The sequence below is a fragment of the Oncorhynchus kisutch genome, linkage group LG24 (assembly GCF_002021735.2).
Source record: "Oncorhynchus kisutch isolate 150728-3 linkage group LG24, Okis_V2, whole genome shotgun sequence".
Taxonomy (NCBI): domain Eukaryota; kingdom Metazoa; phylum Chordata; class Actinopteri; order Salmoniformes; family Salmonidae; genus Oncorhynchus; species Oncorhynchus kisutch.
Genome location: NC_034197.2, coordinates 37,137,843 through 37,153,870, shown reverse-complemented (window position 1 = coordinate 37,153,870; position 16,028 = coordinate 37,137,843). Strand labels below are relative to the sequence as shown.

Sequence of the window (16,028 nt, the reverse complement as noted above, 5' to 3'; positions counted from 1 at the left end):
TGGACTAAACTCATGAACCCCTTGTTTTACACACCGAAAACCGTGTTTAACCTTGTGTAATTTACTGTCATAATACCGGAGACAATAGGATTTGTACCACCAGTGACCGTTTACAGCTAGCTCATGGGTTACGTTTGGGAAAACCCAACTTGAAGTGCTACTTCTTAGGACAAACCATATCTAGTCTCCATTAAAAAAGGGGTGTGTCACATCAGAGCATAAGACATAGGAAAATAGGTTTGACTAGGAGAAGCACAATGCAACACTTTATTGTTCATAGATGCTCAAGTTAAAAACAAAAACAAATCAAATTGAAGATCACAAATTAAAACATACACACAGAAACGTCATATTAATAGCGAATGCTCTCTGTTTCAAAGGCGACAGCAAACGTCTATTCTCGGTGGTAAAATAAGGAATAGGTGAGTGAAGAAAGTACAGTCTAGACTACAAAGCACAGGGCTACAGAGATCAGTCCAAATGGCCCTTTCACTGACGCGGAGAAGGATATGAGGAACTCTTTCAATAGAACCAAAGTTATTACTGCAAATAAAAAAGTCTAATAAATCATAGTAAACAAACAGCGGAGAAAAAAAACTAAAGCAATCAATTATGTTCATTTCAAATTTGCATTTATATATATATATATATATATATATAGATATATTATTTAGCAAAAACACTATGGTTTTGTTAAAAAAATAAACAAAACAGAAAATACCAGTCACCAAAGCAACATCCAGCAAACCAATGTAGAACATACACAGCTAGCTTGTACACAGAAAGAAAATGTAGCAACTTCTCTCCAAACAGATCTAAAAGACTGGACAAATATACACTAGCTATTCCTGCATACCGGCAACGGGAAAAAAATGGGGGATTCTCTAGTTTCTCTTAAAAGCTAGTAAATCGTAATAACTCAAGTTATTTGCCACAGTGAAACTCGGCGCCAAATGGACAAGAATAAGTACTAATCTGAATTTTCTCATAAAGTAAATAGAAGGCAAATCATTTCAGGGTTCTCTTACCCCCTGGAGGTAAGATATAAACTGTTCACAAATCTTACATCACTCACAGCTACTTTAGGACTGCAGAGCAGCTTTAATTGGCCCTTCGACATGACTTGTTTAAACATCATTGGATGGCTTGTGGAAGTGAAAAGGAAAGAGGCTCTCCTTCTCACCTCGTCTCCTTCATGACACCATTGACCATTTCTAGCTCTAAAGTTCTGGTGAGGCAGAGCTGTTGGATCAAATGTAACGTCTCTGTGCGCGTCGTGTCATTTGTTTGTGTCAATTGGTCAGACCTGATGCTTGCCGAGTTGGGCCCTAGTTTTTCCACTTCCCGATTGACCCAGTTTGGCAACAGCTTCCTTCCCTTTAGCCTGCCTTTCCAGCAGCGTTGAGCCATATCCATTCTCTACATGACCCTCTTCTTCCTCCTCCTCCTCATCCATGTCCTCTAGGTCTGGGCTGGAGTGGGCCCCTGTCCCTACCACCTCTCCCTCTCTCCCAGCAGCCAGCCTGTCATCACCCATGGAATTCACTTCTACTGCTCCCGTTTCATCCTCCTCCTTCTCCTCCTCCTCACCATCATCATCTATTTCATCCTCATCGCTATCTGAGTCAATAGCTATGGGTTCTGAAACATACTTAGGCCCCCTCTGTTTTAAGGTGCTTCCGATTGTCTTGTTTTGGTCGCTCTTGGCCCCACAGTTGGGCTGGGTTGTGACCCTGGCCTCACTGCCAGACCCTGTTGAAATACCCAGCTGGAGAGTAGCACCACCGTTAGCCACAGCCCTCTCCTCCATGCGCTGAATGGCCTGCTCAGACCGTCCGATGCACATCCTGGACGTCCGCCTCTCCACTGTCTCTCCACGGTCTCCTTTGCCCTCAAACAAGCACTCAGAGTCGAAGGTCAGTTCGTGGCTGAGCTGGCTGATGTCCTGCATGTTGAAGCCCAGCAACACCTCAGCCTTCTGGGTCTCACAGTCCCGTGTGCATTTCCTCCTGCGGTTGGTGAAGTGGCTGGAGATATCAGACTTCCACAACCACAGACTTGAGGCTAGTTTTTCCACCTCCCTACGCGTTGGGTAGGGCTCGCGGTTGAAGTACTGCGAAAGGAAGGCTTTCCGCGCCTCGTACGACTCATCCTCGTGACCTTTGGGGTCAAGGATCAGGTTGACAGGGTCATCTGGATTCTCTACAAAAGCTGCAGGGCTCTCTGGCTCTCCAGGCGGTAGCTTACGCCGCTTTGGGTCGTTTGGGTCACAGTTTTCGAAACCGGCCCGTTTGAGGCTAATGCCCTGGGCCTGGGAGACCCTGGGGGAGGGCGCAGGCCTGCTGTCCTGCCCGTTCTGGGTCTTCCCCACACCGCGGCAGTGGACGAGGTGCAGTGTGATGGTGGAGGCTGTCATGTTGCTTGTGTACACACCCAAGCAGTGGATACATTTGTAGGTGAGTTTTTTCTCCACCGGGTGCACGGTTTGGATAACCTGGTGCCTCTCTCTCAGATGGTGTGCCAGTGCATCAGAGATGGGGCCCTTGAGGATGGAGAAGCACAGCGGGCACAGAGTCTTGCCCACGTCTTTCTTGTACGGTACAGCCGCCTGAGGTGCACTCTTGGCAGGCGAGCCATCTTCTGAATCAGAGGGCATCTTTGGGGGTTGGCTGGGCACGGTCCTCTTGCCCGTCTGTGTGGACGACGAGGCACTCTGGGCATGGAGGGCCATGGACTCCTGCGGTGCGTCTCTCATGTTGTAGGTGGTGACAATCAGCTGGACGTTCTTGGGGTTGCCCTGCTGAAGAGTGAGGTCGAAAGTCAGAGGGGAATCGGTGCGCGGCCCCACCGTCTCGTCCGGGTGGGACTGTCGCATGTGCGAAACCATCTTCTCCACGTCGTTGAAGGTGGCGCGGCAGTGCGGGCACGACAGGCCGTGGATCAGCATGTGGTTGAGGAGTGTGTCGCTGGGCAGGTAGCGGTTGCAGTACAGACACTTGCTGGTGAAGTTGTGGATCTTCATGATGTAGTTGGCCACGGCAGGTACTTTCTCTGCCTTGTGCTCCTTCTCAAAGTGCGAGCTGTACACATTCTCAGGGAAGAGCTCGTTGCAGATGGTGCAGATTTTCCACTTCTGTGTGTACGACGTGCCCAGGACAGAGCTACCCCCCTTCCCCTTGGCCGTGACTGAGGCCACCGTGGCGGCAGCCGCCTGGACCCGGGAGTTGAGCGTAGACGAGGAAGAACTCACCACTATGGGGCTCCGCAAACCACCAGTGAGGTTCTGTTTGGCTGCTTGAGAATGCTGGGGCACAGACACCTTTGCGTTGCCAGGCAAAGTGATTCTCACCTGCTGCCCGCCTATAGAGAAGGATTGGGTAGTCCCACTCTTTAACCCAAACGCCCCTTGCTTCAGGTGAACCCCAGACAGGAGTCCCGTTGAGCTCAGGCCTGACTTTGGGATGACGATCCTGCTGAGGTTCTGGGTAGAAACGGAGCGGACCCCCCCCACTGTGGTGGTCACTAGCTGACCTTTAGGTCCTACCCCGATGACAGTCTTCTCCCCAGTCTTCGGGGATACCACGATGACAGGTTTGGCGCGAGGTACCACCACGTTTGTGTGACCAATCATGGCGGTCACCTGGTAACCGATTCGCTCGTGGTCCTCAATAACATGCTGCACCAGTGCCTCATAGGTGCGTGGCAAAAAGAGGCAGCGCTTGCAGTGGATGGTGTTGCTGTTGGCGTTAGCATTAGCATTACTGCTGCGGTCTGTGTTCCCTGTGCCCGTGGTGTTACCTGCTGCGGCACCGTTGGGCGTGGCCTTTTCCTCAAGCTTAACCAGGTAGGGCTTGGCCACATGCTGAAAGTGTTCTCGGTAGATGTGTTTGCGCACCACGTTGTAAAGCGGGTCCCTGTAGGTGCACTTCTTGCAGTAGTACACCGCCTGCTCGATACTCTCTCCGGGCCTCTTGCCCAGCTGCATGCCGTCCTTCAGCCCACCCACTGCCCCCTGCATGCCCCCGGGGCCCTGGCGAACCACGTTGTTGGGCATGTGGAACAGCTTGATGTGCGTCTCCAGGGTCTTCTTGTTCCCATTGTAGGTGCAGTAGGGGCAGTTAAGCAGGATGCGGCTCTCGAAGTCCTCACTGTGGACATTGCGGAAGTGACTCTTGTACGCCGAGAAAAATTTGGAGGAAAAAGGGCAGCCGGAACAGCAGAAAGGCTTTGATCTGTAGTCCTGGGAGACGGGGGGGGGGAGATAGAGACAGTGATCAGTCGTGTGATGACATTTACTCTATGTAAATAAACCGTTATTTATTGAAAATAAACAGACAATAACCCAGTTAAAAGCTTTTAAGAGACAAAAGAGCAACAACGCTAAAATACAAGGTGTTCCAGTGTGCACCTCCAGGCAGGCAGTGAGCCACTCACCTGGGATTTGGTCAGTGAAGGATCCCACACACATACATCATCCCAGGTGGTGTGCTTGATGTAGAACTCGTTATTATCAGGGACATAGTCTTTGTAGTCCTAAAGGAGAGAAATACACGATTAATCACAATTCATATACAGTCAATACAAAAGGTCAAGTCTGATAGAGATGATTGGCTAGGAGTCGACGACCTATCATAGTGGCGGACTGGGCTCATTTATTATCACGTCAAACAGACGGGAGAAATTTGAGGCTTCCTAAGTTGATGGCTGAAATGTTTCTAGACTGATTAATTAAATTCGCTATTAATGAATGAGCTATTATCTCTTCAGTGTGATAATGTGTATCAAGGGGCATGCTCACACATGGATGGCGGAACAGATCAAACAATGTGCTGCTCACCTCAATGTGGTCTTTACAAAACTCCAGGCCAATGTCTCCCAGAACCCGCTTGACATTTCTCCTGGCTTTCCGTAAGCTGCCCAGGTTGTTGACCGGGAGCTGGAACATTCTGCCCACCTGGAAATGGGAGGGACACAGGTAGGTGGACAGGGGAGAGCAACAGGTGATCTCAGGGGTGTATTCATTAGATGAAGACCGTAGTAAACAGTTGCTAAACGTTTTGCAACGGAAAACATTTACTACAAATGGAAAACGTTTCGCAATGAAAACAAATTCAGGTATGTCCCGCCCCCGTTTCATTCTGTTTGCTTCCATTTAGTTCCTAGTGAATACACCCCAGGTCAACATATGAACTGATCATTGTTGTAGAGAGCAGCCTTCAGTAGACCCAAAACAAAAACCCTGGGTGATGGAAACACACTTCCCAAATAACACTAGAGCTAATATCCACTTCAGTGATTGTTACTCTACTGCCCCTATGAAACAATGCCACAAGAATACCTGCTGCCTGCCAGTCACCTTTCATCATAAACTCATCAGTGGTTTACCTCAGCAGCATCACTCAAGTCTATCCTTTATGACCTTACCACTACCACCTTCATACGTCTGTCTGGGCTGTTTGGTTTGTTATATTCCAGCCAATGCTGCACAATGGTAACACTATAGAATTGATTCTCTATTCAGGTCAAAGGTCAGGACAAGATGCTTTAGCAACAAGCAGTACAAGGCCAAACACTCTTCATCCATCCACCCACCGATGCCATAGCTCTTGTATGTTCCAGAAGATGGAATATTGCTGCCGAGCTGAATGTTGTCTGGCTGCCCGACTACCTTGCCGAGCTGAATGTTGTCTGGCTGCCCGACTACCTTGCCGAGCTGAACGTTGTCTGGCTGCCCGACTACCTTGCCGAGCTGAATGTTGTCTGGCTGCCCGACTACCTTGCCGAGCTGAATGTTGTCTGGCTGCCCGACTACCTTGCCGAGCTGAATGTTGTCTGGCTGCCCGACTACCTTGCCGAGCTGAATGTTGTCTGGCTGCCCGACTACCATGCCGAGCTGAATGTTGTCTGGCTGCCCGACTACCTTGCCGAGCTGAATGTTGTCTGGCTGCCCGACTACCTTGCCGAGCTGAATGTTGTCTGGCTGCCCGACTACCTTGCCGAGCTGAATGTTGTCTGGCTGCCCGACTACCTTGCCGAGCTGAATGTTGTCTGGCTGCCCGACTACCTTGCCGAGCTGATTGTTGTCTGGCTGCCCGACTACCTTGCCGAGCTGAATGTTGTCTGGCTGCCCGACTACCTTGCCGAGCTGAATGTTGTCTGGCTGCCTGACTACCTTGCTGAGCTGAATGTTGTCTGGCTGCCCGACTACCTTGCTGGCTGGGCTTACTCCTGCCGATGCTTTCTCCCATGGCTTGTAGATGGCGCTAGAGGACAGCTCTGCCTCCATTATGTAAGGCCTCCATTGCTCTGCCTGCCCCCTTTTCTGCCATCACGGAATGGCGCCTCCTATTGAGTCAGCAGCAGAACCCAACATCTACAATGTGTCTACTGGGGTGTGGGGGCTGGGTGGGTAGCCGGCAGAGAATAGCCACTCAACAGCTGACGAGAGGAAGATAGTAGTAGTCTATATTTTACCCATAAACCTTATGTCCTATCTCAAATATACAACGGAGCTCTTGTCTGTCCTAAGAATCAATGATGCCATTTGCTCTGGTCACCTCTGATCCTCCAAACTCACATTGCTTACCAATTTTTTGGGGGGGGGATAGTATCAGTCATATCCTGTCAGCAAAGGGTCATCTATGACCATAAACACCACATAAAGAGAGTTGGCATTTAAGTAGAACACCTAGCATAAATGACCAAAAGGTTCAATCGAGTTCACCACCAGTCTTCATCCTGATTGCCCTCACACAGGGACCATGTGAACAGAGGGTTGAATCAATAGAGTATGCAACTAACCTCCAAGACAATGTTGACACCGTACATAAAAAAAAGCTCGAACATTAAATCACATAGCAATTGTGATAGTTGCGTGACGTGAATAAAGGAGGCGGGACACTACTTTCTCATACGACATCACGACAGTCAAAATCAAACCTGCGATGTGCGGATAATAACCCCGTGTCACCTAGTCTCTCTCAAGTTGCTGAATGAATCTGGTAACGTTACCAGACTTGATTATAAATCCCGGTTCACTTTTGTAAAAATAATGTTAGAAAAATACGGTTACATTTGATAAGAGAAGGGACCTAATATAGGTCAAATGTGACTAGTAATAACTAAGCGAGTAGGGGAGGTTATTCACGAGCTATCTCCATCTCCCCTCTTATTGATGTGGTTATGGCTTTGATTGAAGTCAATGATTTATATTGTTTAATGTCTACATCTGGTTGACCAACGAAAGAGGATACACATAGATCTAACACGATTACTACATGCATCTTTCCATCGTGGTTTTACGCCAAAATAACATCTGATCTGGTATTATTCTCCACTCACGTTAGAGTCGATAGGTGATAGTAGCTTGCTAGCAGTAGCTAGTGTAGTAGTGAGCCACCACAAAGGGAAGCGCACGTAGAAACACCGCGAACTAGCAGCTGCTAACCGAGTATTAGAAAAAGCTCTTCGGTCGGTGCTGAATCTGAGCGCCACTCAGTGCCCAAGTTTAGCGAGCCAAAAGCGGTGTCATGTTCACCGACAACTTATGATATACGCTATCATAATTGTATTTTTTATTTATTTTATTTATGGATTGTACCTTTCATTTAACTATTATATCATAATACTCCGTTGTTTCATTTGTTATCCTCAAGTATCAACCCATGTCATGTTAAGATATATATATATAATTTCTCTTCTTCTTCCCCGACCGTAACTATGAACAAACAACTCATCATCATAACGTTACCGTGGCTAAACCCAGTTAGCTGTGTGTCCTAACTAGCTTGGTTATCTGAAAAGCGGAGTATGATGTGTTTACCTGGTCTCAAATCCGGTGCTCTCTTGGTTGTAGTAAATTATATCACTTCAAGAGAAACAGGGAGACAATGCGTTAGGCACGTTCACTCCTATTGCTCCAAATACGCAGCCGGGGTTAACCGCCTTGCCGTCTTCTCTCCAAGCGGTCACACCACACCGAGAGGGAGCTCGACTCCTCTCACTACTGTCCGACACACACTATCCTTCTCGGCTACCGGGTATGGAGTGCCATTGAAACTAATTTAGTTAGCTAGATAGAACGCCCATTGTAGGGACATATAGTGTGGCTGGCGTTGTAGTAAATATTACGAGGAACCCCTCGTCCAAGAATGTGTTAACTCTGTGACTGTTCACTGATAACGCACTCCCGTCTCTTCCTATAGAGACAATACACTCCTAGCAGCCTGGAAACTGCCCTATCCAAAATGGCGCAATTGAAAGGGCGGAAGTGACATAGGTGTTTGATTAGCATTTTTTTTTAAAACTCATTGTGATATCCATATGAGTCGAGCCTTATTAAACAACTCAATTAGTGTGTTAAATCAATTATCTTTATATGCTCTTACCTTTGAAGACAGGCCTCAGATGCTGTCCTAGGTCGTTCTTCAACGTCTGTCAGGGGTCGGTAGTTTCTATGCCTGAGGGACTGGGGTAAACAAGCTCGAGCTGCATTTGCTAGATTTAACCAACAGCTGGCGCACTCTAGTTTAGCATGGCATGAACGCATGCGTTATAGGACTACATCTGGCTTCCTACATTGCAGAGGGTCGGATGTATACAGTGCCTCAGTACTCCGTGCCTTTGCACTTGCCCAACGTCAGAGTGCAATGAGAACAGTAGGTGGCGCTGTTCTATGATACGTTCCAATTACACTAAACTCACCGGGACTACTTTCCTGAGTCTGGGGTATTTCCCAAGCCTGAGTGCAAATTGTTCTCTGTTCATCTTACCATGGGCCTCTGGGAGATTGGGGTGTTGGAGGGATGGAGGGACCATATCATGTGAATACTGGATTTAAATTAATGGGTGATTAGTTATTGTTTCCTTCAAGGTCTCATCTTTTTAATGTTTAAGGATTGTAATCTTCCAAGGTAGCAAAGGCCAGGCCCATTGAATGCCACTTCTCCCCATTGCACCATGTTCTGGGCATTACATTCCAAACTAATATCATTCTTTCAATGTTGAAACATGCAGGAGCCTAAGCATCCTGCTATATTGTGTTTGATTTGCATTTTGACATATTTTGTGAGAACTTCAGAACACTGGGTAAAGAAAGACAATACTGTCACACTCACTGTTGTTAGTGTTGTTTAAGTTCCTCGGCATACACATCACAGACAAACTGAATTGGTCCACCCACACAGACAGCATCGTGAAGAAGGCGCAGCAGCGCCTCTTCAACCTCAGGAGGCTGAAGAAATTCGGCTTGTCACCAAAAGCACTCACAAACTTCTACAGATGCACAATCGAGAGCATCCTGGCGGGCTGTATCACCGCCTGGTACGGCAACTGCTCCGCCCTCAACCGTAAGGCTCTCCAGAGGGTAGTGAGGTCTGCACAACGCATCACCGGGGGCAAACTACCTGCCCTCCAGGACACCTACACCACCCGATGTTACAGGAAGGCCATAAAGATCATCAAGGACATCAACCACCCGAGCCACTGCCTGTTCACCCCGCTATCATCCTGAAGGTGAGGTCAGTACAGGTGCATCAAAGCTGGGACCGAGAGACTGAAAAACAGCTTCTATCTCAAGGCCATCAGACTGTTAAACAGCCACCACTAACATTGAGTGGCTGCTGCCAACACACTGACACAACTCCAGCCACTTTAATAATGGGAATTGATGGGAAATGATGTAAATATATCACTAGCCACTTTAAACAATGCTACCTTATATAATGTTACTTACCCTACATTATTCATCTCATATGCATACGTATATACTGTACTCTATATCATCGACTGCATCCTTATGTAATACATGTATCACTAGCCACTTTAACTATGCCACTTTGTTTACATACTCATCTCATATGTATATACTGTACTCGATATCATCTACTGTATCTTGCCTATGCTGCTCTGTACCATCACTCATTCATATATCCTTATGTACATATTCTTTATCCCCTTACACTGTGTATAAGACAGTAGTTTTGGAATTGTTAGTTAGATTACTTGTTGGTTATTACTGCATTGTCGGAACTAGAAGCACAAGCATTTCGCTACACTCGCATTAACATCTGCTAACCATGTGTATGTGACAAATAAAATTTGATTTAGTGTAGGAAACCAGATACTGTCACACTCACTGTTGTTAGTGTAGGAAACCAGATACTGTCACACTCACTGTTGTTAGTGTAGGAAACCAGATACTGTCACACTCACTGTTGTTAGTGTAGGAAACCAGATGAACACAGTGCAGGTTAAACAATGCGGCCAATTAGCACACTAACAATGTGTATTGTGTTTGTTTCTGCCTATGCACATTTGAGTTTACATAGATTCCAATTAAGTAAAAATAATAGGAAATAAGGGTAACTATTTATTAACATTGTTGTAAAAAAATAATCAATGACAGGTCTCTCAGTTTAGGGTGAATACAAATCTTTGAAAAATGTGAAAATAAGTTCATCTATAAGTATACATAAGGATCTTGTGACTGTATTCATCTGGAATTATGCTTCAAAATCTGTCTGTTTAGAGCACAGGAGGTCGGTGGCAGCTTAACTAGGGAGGATGGGCTCGTGGTCATCTCTGGAGCGTAATAGGAGGAATGGTATTAAATACATCAAAACACGTTCCAGCCATTATTGTACGCCGTCCTCCCCTCAACAGCCTCCACTGGTTTGGAGATACATCTAGACTCTAGGGAGGGGAGATTAATTATTCTAATTAATTACCATCTGTGCTTTTCTTGTCAATAATCAACGATTCATTTTCCATTTTGATGTTGGCTAATTACTGCACTAAACGCCCTGACTTAATGACAACAACAAAAAACATCATATAAGCAGTGTTGCTGAGTCCAAACCTAGAGCATCATAAATCATGTTGTCGCAAAGAGAGTAAGCAGTCCTTTCAGGAATGATACTATTTCATTTCCTCCCAGTTTTGACTCCCCATAAACACGATCCACAAACGAAATCGGAACCTGTTTGGAAGACAAAAAAAAATCTAGTTTAACTTACATACAACCCATTGACATGACAAGCGTTCAAAATGGCGCAACGACACAAAACACACAAAGAGTTGAAAGGCCACACCTCTCCAATAGAGTAGTTCCCCTGTCTAGCACGGACAATCATCTCCATCTGAAAGACATAGCCTTTGGACACACACCGCTCCACCAGACTCTCCAGTACTTCCTTCTTGTAGAGCCTGATGTCATCATGCATTAGAACAAACACAGCGTGAGATAACACCCACTACGTTGCTGACGAATGAAAACCGCTCATCTCCAAAACATTCACTTTTCAGGAAATAGAAAAAAAAGAAGAAAAAAACTGCCATATTTTCCCGTTAACAAACATATATACTTCAGAAGTTATTTTGAATAAATTTTATTGGTCCTGTTTAGAGAACTGCTTTCAATACATGTTCAATATTTGTATTTTTTTATTGACATAAATGGAGTTACAAGGTTTTCATCCGACAATAGTTCACAGATAGAGGCTGATATGCAGGTGTGATAACTGTACCTGCTGTTCTTCAAACGTATTTACATTTTGCCACTTACCTGAAGCTGCCAGTCAAGTCTGATGCCCCAGGTCTCAGCAGCACCTGTGTGACATAGTTAGCTCCCCGACTGTAAGAGAGATAGGAAGGGAAGGACAGAAAGATATGAGGAAAATTGAATATTTAATTAAACTCTCATGAGAGTTAGGTGCTTGCTTTGTGTGCTAGCACAAGCAGGATAAATAGGGTAGCCTAGTGGTTAGAGCATTGGACTAGTAACCGGAAGGTTGCAAGTTCAAATCCCCGAGCTGACAAGGTACAAATCTGTCGTTTTGCCCCTGAACAGGCAGTTAACCCACTGTTCCTAGGCCGTCATTGAAAATAAGAATTTGTTCTTAACTGACTTGCCTGGTTAAATAAAGGTAAAATAAAATGCAGTTACCTGATGAGCTTCCTGCGCAGGTCCCAACCGTATACGCCACCGTCTCCTCTGTACCGGGTGCCTGACACCAGGTCATACCCGCCTTCTCTCTGTTTCCTTGGAGAAAAACACATTCACATCCGCTATTTGGCAACTGACGATCATGTGGTAGAGATGCAGCGTATTAGTGAATGTGTGCATTTAAGAAAAATACCCACATTTTGGGATAAATTCAAATAGATTACTTACTCTATGAATTCTGGAATAAATTTAGGCTGCAAACAAAAGATAAAACGGATGTATTTTAGCATGGATGAATTCAAAGGATTTCAAAGACCATCTGTCTATGAAGCATTCGTATACAAATAGGCCTCAAATCAAATCAAATTTTATTTGTCACATACAAATGGTTAGCAGATGTTAATGCGAGTGTAGCGAAATGCTTGTGCTTCTAGTTCTAGTAGCCTATTCAACCAAACAAGTTTTATAACACCACAAGTTACCTCCTGAATAGTAAAATGAACTAAATATAGTATTGGACTAAAACATATTGAATGTACAGGGTCCTTAGCCACTATCCCACCCTGTTCGTCTGCTATTGTATTGTCTCCGCCAGATATACAGGAGATCCACTCACATGATGGGAGAGGTCTGCGTCCATTATGAAAACATAGTTCCCAGTAGCATGTTTAATGCCATGGATGTAGGCAGTACCTGAATGAAGAATCAAATGACATTATCAGACGTGTGTGTGTGTGTGTAGTGTGTCTGAGATATTGTGCTAAAATACAGATGCAACACTGTGTTCACTTTGATGAATGAGTATGTGACACTTGCCTAAACCTAGTTTCTTTGCTCTAGGTCGAAGGAGCTGAGGGAGAAGGAAAAAAAAACAGAACGAATGTGTATTGTCAGCAGGTATGTGAATGTCAAATTACAACTACTAATATATATTCCAATCACTTACTATCTTGTCCTCTCCGTATATCCTCTGTAGTTGTTCTGCCACTTCAAGTGTCCCATCCGGACTTCCATCATCAATTACAATAATCTCGTAGTTGTATCCACTGTAAATAACAAGCAAACAGATGTTTCAACTCAGCACACAAATAAAATGCTAATCTGACAACTGATTAAAACAGGGACTTTACATTGTTCCAGTTATATCTTCAGTCAAAATGTCTTACAAACGTGCAAGTTCTGTTCAAATTGAGTTAGTTAATTAACTTACAAGAATTAACGTTACTCTTTTAAAAAGGCACAACATGTCAAATGTGATTAGTCTTTTTTGACTATGGCGTACAATGTTTCAAGTTTTAATAATTGACTGGCCCACCCACAACTTCCTTTTGTTGTTATGAAGAGGTAAGGCATTTGTAATAAGCTCATTAATTAAGGTATTTTTTGTCATATTGTATAGGAAAATAAAGAAAAAAAACAGGGGGTATTTCATAAAATTATATTACAAATGACCGTCTGAAAATCGCAGCAGCAGATTGTTAAAGTAAGGCATTGGCTGTCACCTAGCAAGTCTGATTTTTAGTGACAGCTCATCTCCGATTCAGAATCTCCGATTCTGGGCTACAGATCTTGTCATTGACTCTGGGCTACAGCTAGTGTAGCTAATGGCTTGAAACGACTACTAACCTTTCACCGAAGTATTTCACCAGTAGCCACACAATAAGAGGTAGATTCTCACGTTCATTGTAAGTGGGCAACAACACCGAATATTTATCACCATTTCCCCGGCTCTGATGTGAACCTTTTCGGCTTGCCATGTTGGAATGTTGATCCGGATGCGGGTGCTCTCAGAAATATCCACCCCTGCAACAAATTCTTAAAATAATTTGTTCCTAGCAATATAGCTACCACTAGGTGGCGATCTTGCAACAAAGAATACGTCTCTTGATTTTAGATATTGGATAATACTGATCATACATACACAAATGCCAATGTTATTCCCCAGTAGCCTATTTAATAGTACTGTCTTGCAATAACTACATAATATAATCATTATCTCATTGAAGTAAAAACTTGCCCACTGTTTGGGGATTAGGAAAGTTAGAACCAATGCAATTTTATAGACATGGATGTGTTACTCTTCATTGTCATCCTACTGTAGAAACATTAACACTATTTATGTAAAAGCCAGTCTCATGGTCAAATGCGGCGCATGCATACACAAAGAGCGCATGAAAACACAAAACATGGGTCATAATTAATAGACAATCAAACATTTTCAGGGTGAAGTCAGTTAACTACTACCAATACTTTCTCACAAAATATCCACTAGCTTCTATTAAAATGTTGTCTTATACAATATGTTAGAAATTTTGTTGACACACTTACAAATGTACATTTCATCTTTTTTTTTTATGTAAGAGAAAACACTTGAAACGTTTGTGTTTACATGAGAAGAGGAAGAGGTGAAGAGCAGACACCAGGTCAACTTCCTTTTCCCCTTTATGGTGGAGCATGTGTCTCTGAGTCACCGACTAGCTCCAACGCACCAAATACGCTCTATTGTGGTGCTTCGTCAGCCCCAGTCTTTCCATCAGGTTCAATGGCATAAGTGCTTAAAATTGGAGATGATAGGAGATGGACCCCAATGTCACAAGAAAATCCATCTTTCAAGTGTGCTCAAGGCTGATATATAAAACATATGGGTCCTCTGTACAATTAGATGCAGATGAAAGCATGAACAGATAAGAGCCCATAGCACCAGGTAGCCTAGTGGTTAGAGCGTTGGGCCAGTAACTGAACGTTTGCTGGATCAAATCCCTGAGCTGACAAGGTAAAAATCTGTCTTCCTGCCCCTGAGCAAGGCAGTTAACCCACTGTTCTTTAGGTGCTGAAGATGTGGATGTTAATAATTAAGGAATTAGAGTTGAAGGCATTCAGTTGTACAGGTATCTAGGTTTCCCCCCTTTCACCAAACACAATATTTAAATAGTAAAATCAATTGGATGTGGAAATGTTATGATCATAGCTTAGTCACATGGTACTGAATATGGCTGTTGTACCTGCTTGTGGTTGAGCACCTCTATGACAGCCGGTGCTGGGGACCGATCTCTCCTGTCTGTCCGACAGCTCCTGCGATGCCTGGAGGTCCCGTCTGGCCATCCTCTCGACCTAGGAGACCTTCACAAACACAATCATAAATGGTCAGTAAGCAGCAATGAACCTTTTTGAATATTTGTATTTAAATGTTTTCCTCTAGGCTGCGATTACACAGGCAAACCAATTCTGATAATTTGCGATTCATTTGTCTATTGACCAATCAGATTAGATATTTTGCGATTCATTTGTCTATTGACCAATCAGATTAGATATTTTGCGAATAACTGGATAAAAGATCAGAATTGTCTTCCTGTGTAAACGCAGCCATAGAAAGACAGGTGCTGAAGGTACCTGCAAATCCTTTGATCCCCCTCGTGTCCCTGGACGTTGGTCTCTAAGCGTTTTTTTCCCCCGGGGGCACCTCTTCACCTTGAGGAAAGAAGAACCCACTGATGAAAGACACTCTGATCAGCGAGAAGTGGTCTGACCAGGACTGACAATGTATCACCACCACTGCTAATTAGTGCTGAGCAATTAGTGCTTTTTGAGGTCAGTTCGGCATTGGTTCGATTATTAAAAAAGAATACGTTTTCAATTTTAAAAAATGACATTAAGTGCACTATGCTTTATGTTGGTTGAATGTTGTAACAACAGAATAAAACAATTCATAAAAATTCCATAATGGTAGTGACTTCCCATTACTGCTTATCACTTATTAACCATCATTTATTCACATTACTTTACTTTAATAAAATATTTGTTTTATTCAATGACTTTCATTCCAAGTCATCATCTCATCTCTATAGAGCTGCTGTCTGACAAAATCACTATTTTAGTATTTCTTCAAAGTAAATAAGGCATACTTTTATGACTGCTGAATACAAACTATCAATCACTAAGATCCTATATTTTCAGGTAGAGATACGCCCAACAGTAACTGCTTTCAATCCATTTTGCACGTTCTCTCTTCTCTCTGTCAACGAGGTCTCCGTGTCTGCTCCACACAGACTGAACAAGCTGGTGCGCAATCATGGTCATTGTACAC

The 16,028-nt window shown here is 44.3% G+C and overlaps 2 protein-coding genes across 4 annotated transcripts; both read right to left on the bottom strand.

Moving 5' to 3' along the window:
* Positions 1-246: 246 nt before the first annotated feature.
* LOC109869261 (activity-dependent neuroprotector homeobox protein) lies at positions 247-8,564 on the bottom strand. Of its 2 annotated transcripts, none has more exons than XM_020459272.2 (4): positions 8,388-8,564; positions 4,838-4,954; positions 4,435-4,533; positions 247-4,240 (listed from the first exon to the last, which is right to left on the bottom strand). In XM_020459272.2, exons 2-4 carry the CDS (start codon positions 4,943-4,945, stop codon positions 1,301-1,303), a joined length of 3,147 nt encoding a protein of 1,048 aa, XP_020314861.1. In that variant the 5' UTR covers positions 4,946-4,954; positions 8,388-8,564; the 3' UTR covers positions 247-1,300. The 2 variants fall into 2 exon arrangements, with proteins under 2 accessions (XP_020314861.1, XP_020314860.1); XM_020459271.2 differs by lacking the exon at positions 8,388-8,564 and adding an exon at positions 7,823-8,256.
* Positions 8,565-10,356: 1,792 nt separating this feature from the next.
* LOC109869241 (dolichol-phosphate mannosyltransferase subunit 1) lies at positions 10,357-13,743 on the bottom strand. 2 transcript variants are annotated; one of them, XM_020459242.2, is made up of 10 exons: positions 13,571-13,743; positions 12,891-12,990; positions 12,761-12,794; positions 12,561-12,637; positions 12,173-12,198; positions 11,945-12,040; positions 11,564-11,632; positions 11,091-11,205; positions 10,859-10,978; positions 10,357-10,692 (listed from the first exon to the last, which is right to left on the bottom strand). In XM_020459242.2, the coding sequence occupies exons 1-9, from the start codon at positions 13,699-13,701 to the stop codon at positions 10,874-10,876; spliced, it is 753 nt and encodes a 250-aa protein (XP_020314831.1). In that variant the 5' UTR covers positions 13,702-13,743; the 3' UTR covers positions 10,357-10,692; positions 10,859-10,873. The 2 variants fall into 2 exon arrangements, with proteins under 2 accessions (XP_020314831.1, XP_020314830.1); XM_020459241.2 differs by having other exon boundaries at positions 10,357-10,978.
* Between the last annotated feature and the right edge of the window lie 2,285 nt (positions 13,744-16,028).